The 6,694-nt window shown below is 43.8% G+C and overlaps 1 protein-coding gene across 1 annotated transcript; it reads right to left on the bottom strand.

Moving 5' to 3' along the window:
- Positions 1-578: 578 nt before the first annotated feature.
- Positions 579-4,095, bottom strand: LOC114616524 (60S ribosomal protein L34). The gene is made up of 5 exons (XM_028761966.1): positions 4,076-4,095; positions 2,767-2,846; positions 2,588-2,687; positions 2,252-2,355; positions 579-706 (listed from the first exon to the last, which is right to left on the bottom strand). The coding sequence occupies exons 2-5, from the start codon at positions 2,829-2,831 to the stop codon at positions 622-624; spliced, it is 354 nt and encodes a 117-aa protein (XP_028617799.1). The 5' UTR covers positions 2,832-2,846; positions 4,076-4,095; the 3' UTR covers positions 579-621.
- Between the last annotated feature and the right edge of the window lie 2,599 nt (positions 4,096-6,694).

Here is a 6,694-nt window from a genome sequence, read left to right as displayed (position 1 = left end):
AAAAAGAGGAAAAATTTTAAAGAGTTCATTCAAAACAGCCTGAGGCTGGTTTCTGGTTTGATTGTGTAGAGGATACTACAAAATGGTCTAAGTGTCATCAAGAGTAGAAGAGATCCATTCTTTTTATTTCCCTAGACAGGGTTTCTCGGTATATAGCTCTGGCTGTCCTGGAACTCACTCTGTAGACCAGGCTGGCCTTGAACTTAGAAATCCACCTGCCTCTGCCTCCCAAGTGCTAGAACTAAAGGTATGTGCCACCACTGCCAGGCGAGAACCATTCCTAATCAAAGGAACTACTCAAGATCCTAGTATCCAGTGACTTCCAGCCACCATCTCCCTTAAGAGAAAGCAATCAGTTACAAATTAGCTCTCGCCGGGCGGTGGTAGCACAGGCCTTTAATCCCAGCACTTGGCAGAGGCAGTCGGATTTCTGAGTTCGAGGCCAGCCTGGTCTACAGAGTGAGGTCCAGGACAGCCAGGACTACACAGAGAAACCCTGTCTCGGAAAAACCAAAACCAAAACCAACCACACCACAAATTAGTTCTCAAGTACTAAAACAAATCACACATAACAGAACTGTAGACTAAGCCTTGATTTTTATTACTTAAAAAAATGCAGATTTATTTTGCTTTCTGACTCTGTGCTTGTGCCTTCAACACTTTCACAACGATTTTCTGCTCCTCAATAAGGAAAGCCCGCTTGATCCTAGAAAGAAAAACAAACCAGTTATTATTTAATACAGGAAAGTTACCAATGTAAGATGGAGCAAAGCACTCAAGAGTCTAGAAAAATGTACAAGAAAATTCACAAAGCTTGTGAAGTTACAGGAACATTTGCAGGACTATTCTCCAATTCCAATAGTCTTGACTGCTTCATGATCAACTATAAAATAAATGTGCTGTGCTGGCAAGTTTTATGTCAACTGGACATAAGCTAGAATCATAGAGGAAGAGTGAACATCAATCAAGAAAATGCCCCCAGACTGAGAATCATTCAGGGTTGTTGTAGGTGCTCAAGTCCCCACATCAGTACACTTTTAAAAAGAGGACTTAAATGTTTTAATCACTTTATAGTTTCCCATAAAACCTAGCTATCAGCTGGGAACTGTAACTCGGGGTATGTGTGTTTGTGTGTAAAGAAAGGAGCCAAGGACACAGTCTTGTTAGATAGGACCAAATCTAGAGTCTGTAGACCATGAATCAATTATGGCAAGCAAATTCTGATAGCTCACAATTCACCACTTTACCCAGCCCCCTTTCACCCCCTCCTTCCGGTGTCAGGTCAAACACCAGAGTCTGGAAATCCTTTCTATCATTCAGGTTTGGCCTCAAATGCCAACACAGTCTCAACAACTACATAAGATTTCTCTTCTAAACTTTATTAAGTTCAGACTGCCTGCATTGTAGAACATTTGCCCTGTGCTTGTATTAACATACTAGGCCTTCCTCCTCTTAACGAACAACTCCCACAAACAGAGCAGGCAGACTGTCCTCAAGAAACAAAACAAAACCCACTTGGTCAGAGCATTCTGTAAATTACCAAACAAACCAGAGTCCAGCTCCACCTCTGAACTCTCCCCTCACCAATCCTCCCATTTTCTCTCCTTAGACATTCCCAGCACTGCACAGTAGTTAACTCAGAAAAACTTCAGTAAAACAGCAGTGCCGATTTCTTCCCCCAAACAAACCCACCCAGAATCTCTGAAATGTTATCTGGCACTCAGCAAATAAACCACAATTTATCCTCATAACTCTATCCAGTATCCAAAATATTTAGTCCCCTCACCACCAAACCCTCTCTAGGTAGTAAGGCAAGGGCACTTTCCTCTTGCTGCCTAAGCTGTATACCCCAACCCTTCATCATATTAAGCCGTATACCCCAACCCTTCATCATATTAAGCCGTATACCCCAACCCTTCATCATATTAAGCCAGACCCTCAGCTTTTGCTTGAGATCCATGAGCTCCCTCATTCCAAGATAAAGCTTTCTAAGCCCTCAGTCTTTCCCAGCTTTGTCATGTCCACCCAAACCAACACCTGTTCCCACACCTCCAAGCGGTCTCGGCCACAGCTGCCCACTATCAAACACCAACTCGGCATCTCTTTCTCTATAAACCAATGCTATTCTCTATAAACCAATGCTATTTTCGAGATGCCCACAGATTCCAACACATCAGGAGCATCGCTGTTTCCCAAGACCACTTATCTCCCAGCAGTAACAGTCACACAGCCTGCCTGACACCCCACTCACCTGTCTCGGACACACTTGGCACACATGGAGCCACCGTAGGCCCTGCTGACATGTTTCTTTGTCTTAGACAATCTCATAAGGACTTTGGGTCTCACAGCACGAACCTGTGTAACAAAGATTAATTACCTTAAGATGCTCAGGTAGGAAGACATTTCATAGTAATTTGGACTAGGTCACAATGGGAAAGTCTACTGCTTTACCCAGAAGCCACTTCGGTCACCTCTCACACTGGTTACTTTGGACTTCAGACATTTAATAGTTCCCAAGCATCTTAGCAGCAAGTCCGCCTTCACTATTTCCCTACTGAGGGATTAAGACTCTCAAAAGGGCACTCACCCCTCGCAGTCTGCCTGGGCACACACCACATGCGGATTTGGGTGCCTTCCCAACCTTCTTGGTGTAAAGGTAAACAATCCTGTTGCCAGGGGTTCGAGACCTAGGAAGGGAGATTGTAAGCAGCTCAGTACATCAGAGAAAGCAACAATAACTGTCTTATTAAACTTGCAAATACTTACAGCCTGGTTTTGTTAGAGGCTGTGTTGTAGGAAAGCCTACGACGGTATGTCAAACGCTGGACCATCTTGAGCACCTTCCACTGTGAAGGTAAAGGTCAAAGCATCACCACATGTGTCTTACATTCATTCACACACTACTCTTTTTTGCACATTTAAATTAGAGATGCACATTTAAATTGCACATTTAAATTAGAGATGACTAAAAATAAACCTTCCTACTGGCAAACAAGTACGGAGCTTGGTAAAATCCTGATCATGGGCTCATTCCTCAAGAAGTCTGTTTTGTTTGGTAACACTAAAGGATGACAAGTGGGACCCTTAGGTGATTCCGCAGCAGTGCTGTTTGCTGGCAATACAGAGCCAGTTCCTGGGCTCTAAGACAGTATTTTCAACCAAGTTACACAGCTCCCAGTAGGACTAAGACATTGAACTATCTCCACCCTGCACAGTGCTGACAGGTGGTATCTGTTTAGAATCTAGCTCTTGTTCCAAAGCAGCATCCCCGAGAAGTTAATCTGTTTATTAACGGGACCCGGGTTTTGTGCTGTTTAAAACCGAACTGCGTTCTTTAGCAGATCAATTACTAAATGTCCCTCCGAGCCGCAGCAGTGATGCATTTGGAATCCAGACCTTCAACCTGCTGGACAAGCATTCTACCCAAGAGCTCTACACACACTCGGCCCATGCAACTCTGCTTTAAGGTGGGCTGTTAAGTCTCAAACCCTGGGACAAATGGCTGAAGCGCCCCTAGTTAGCACTACCCCAAGTAACAGAAGGGTAAGCCAGGAGCAGCCAAGCTGACTTATCTTCCACACCTTCCAAACACCCACTTTAAAGGGAGCCATGCACCTAAAGCGACACAGGCCAGTGTTTAAGGACCTAAGCCGCCACTGTTTGTGTCTTCATAACCAAGCCAGACTGCGCCACGGCCCCTGCTATCGCGTCTCGCTAGCTCATTAGCCACCATGACAGACATCAACAGGGGAGCAGCCGGAGGCCGCGGTTCCCGAGAGCTCCCCTGTTCCAATCCTAAGCGCTTCACAATCACGACCTAAGCCTCTCGCTTTCCGTACCCGGCGACCGAGGCGCGCGGAGCGAGCTCCGGCTACTCACCGCTTCGGCAGCGCTGGTTTGACGGAGAGCTTTCCGAAACTACGAGCCGAAGACCCGCTCGGTACGCACCTCTCCTCGCCCCTCACCATTAACCCCAGCTACAGCACCGTCCCCGAGGGTGTCCCGCCCGCCTAACTCCTCGGATGGCTATGGATCGTAAACAGTACAAACACAGACCAAAAACAGGCCACCATACCTCTAAGCACCGTCCCGGAAGAGGAAAAGGAAGAGGCGGGCGAATTCAAAGGTCAAATGTGACTGCGCCGGACAGGAAGTACGTCAGAGAAAGCGACTCGTCAGTAAGCGCGCCGCCATGTTGTACGGAAGCGGACGCGGGGACCTGTGTAGGTGTGACCGCGCTGAGCTTCGGGTTTGTAGTGCGGCTTCCGTAGGCGGGCGCTGTCTCTAGCCACGCGTAGGACCGTCAGGTGAAAAATTAGGTGTAGGAATGCTGTGGGAGCGAAAGCAATGACAGAGGAGCCCTCCTTACTTTCCTAAAGGAAAACAAGGGCGCCACGACGCGTTTAGCCTAGGGTAATTAGACCTGGTTTTAAATCTCTATGACATCCCATAAGGTAACCTGGGCCCTTCTCGTTCTGGACCTCCCGTTCTATTATTCAGCCAGAGCACAACCTTACAGACTTTTAACCAAGCATTTGCTAATTACTAGCTATCTCACTTTGGGCAAGTCCGTAAGTCTCTAAAAGGAAGATATTATTAAATACCACTGCAGTTCTATGATCAAAGGCATCCTGATGTTAAAGCACTTAACCCGCAAGTCTTACAAAGAGCAAGTGCACTCTAAGTGGTGCCTAATTTATGATTATGTGCAAACAGCTACTTGAGACTTTGCTTGGGTGGTAAAGTTTGGTATGCAAGATGAAGATGAGGACCAGAGGGAGTCAGCGACCTCCAGATGTCCATGCGTTTACATTATGGGCTGTTAGTTTTCATCTTGTCAAAAGTAATGAACACTTTTCTTGGCCTTTAAAGAAGAGCCCCATATCACTACCATCTTTGCCAAGAAACTAGGTAAACCGCTCTGATTATATCCTTTACTCAGGTCTCTCAAATAGCTCTCCGGTGTGCACCTGCGGTCTCTGGTTCCCACTTTGCAATCCCTTCAGTCTCTGTGGCAGGCATTGGATAAAGGCTGGTGTAGAGAGACAAGCATAGTTTTTAAATAAATGAATGAAAACATTTCTTTAGCATCCCATTCCTTTGTTTCTAGAGAGACTTTTCTGGGCAGAGTTCCATCTCTCGGAGATGGGAGCTCTTTTTTGGACATTGCGCGTTAATGTGTCTCTGTGAAAGCCCCTCCATCCCAGTAGAAACTGGTCTTGTAATTTTCCCAAGTTAAGCTTAACCCTATTACGTGAGTTTTCTTCTCTTTTAATCTATGTTTGCGTTTTTATTGATCAGTCTTGCCGGAAATACAGAAATCTTGGTAAAAAAAAAAATCTCAAGACTCTCATTTGTTTTTTTTTTTTATCAATCTTCTTTAGTCAGTTCTCTGTTCCTCTCTTCATTAATATCTCTGTATATTATTGTGTAGCTATTATTAAAACTAAAATAAGACGAATCAAATATTTTTCTGCTTTGGACTGGGGACATTTGAGGCTTAACATTTTTTAATGTAATTTTTAAGTGTGTTGATAAACGTTAATTTTGGTGCAGTTTGTGTCTTATTTAGAAAGATGGTCACCTATATCTTCATCACCATCTCTTTATTTGTTGGTTTGACATCAGTTGAGTCAGGATATGGAAATTTGGCTTAAAGTAACAACCAACTCATTTCACAAGATTTAGAAATGCTGATTGTTGTAACTGCAAATTTTTGTTTATACCTTCTTTTTAAATTTTTCTGTTAGCATACAAGAAATTCTGTTACTATGTACCTTTTTTTTTTTTTTTTTTTGAGACAGGGTTTCTCTGTGTAGCCCTGGCTGTCCTGGAACTCACTCAGTAGACCAGGCTGGCCTCGAACTCAGAAATCCACCTGCCTCTGCCTTCAAAGTGCTGGGATTAAAGGCGTGCACCACCACTGCCCGGCCAGTGTACCTTGCTAGTATGACATGTACACACACATCTAAATCTCGATCTGCATATGAGAACAAACGGAATTTTTTCTTTTCTCCTTACAAGCCTTTCTTGGCCCCTGCCTTTAGTTTCCATCTACTTTCTTATCATATATTCCACGCATGAGAGAAAACTTATGATATTTGTCTTTTTGAGTCTGACTTATGTTGCTTAACATCATCTCCAGTTCTATTTATTTCCCTGCAAGTACTATAATTTTATTCATCCTTACAGCCAAGTAAAACTTGTGTGTGTGTGTGTGTGTGTGTGTGTGTATCACATTTTCTGTATCTTGTCGTTTGTTGAGAAGAGTCTAGGCCATTTTTTTTTAAATCTTGGCTGTTGTTATAGTGTGACAGTAAACATGCGTTTGACCTGTATCTTCAATGATGCCTTATGGAAGCCAAGTATGGACCCACACACCTGTAATTCCAGCATTTGGGAAGCTGAGTGAAGAGGAGTATGAGTTTGAGGCCAGCCTGTCTACAGAGAGACCTTGTTTCAAAACAAAATAAAACCTATTCACAGATTCATTTAGAGTTCACTCTTTTTGTATAGAGTAACTTGGGGGGTATATATAATTTTTTCCACATGTATAATTGTTTCCAGCATCAATTACTGCATTTTTATTGAAGCCAGTCTAATAATATGTAAGCTTCATCTTCAACCAAAGCTACAGACATCTACTGAGCTGTGATCTAGCTTTCTGTTTTGTTCCACTGGCCATGATGTCTTT

The sequence above is a fragment of the Grammomys surdaster genome, unplaced genomic scaffold, assembly GCF_004785775.1.
Source record: "Grammomys surdaster isolate TR1022 unplaced genomic scaffold, NIH_TR_1.0 332369, whole genome shotgun sequence".
In the NCBI taxonomy this organism is placed as follows: Eukaryota; Metazoa; Chordata; class Mammalia; order Rodentia; family Muridae; genus Grammomys; species Grammomys surdaster.
The sequence above is the reverse complement of the archived record's forward strand: the minus strand, read 5'-3'. Positions and strand labels throughout refer to the sequence as shown.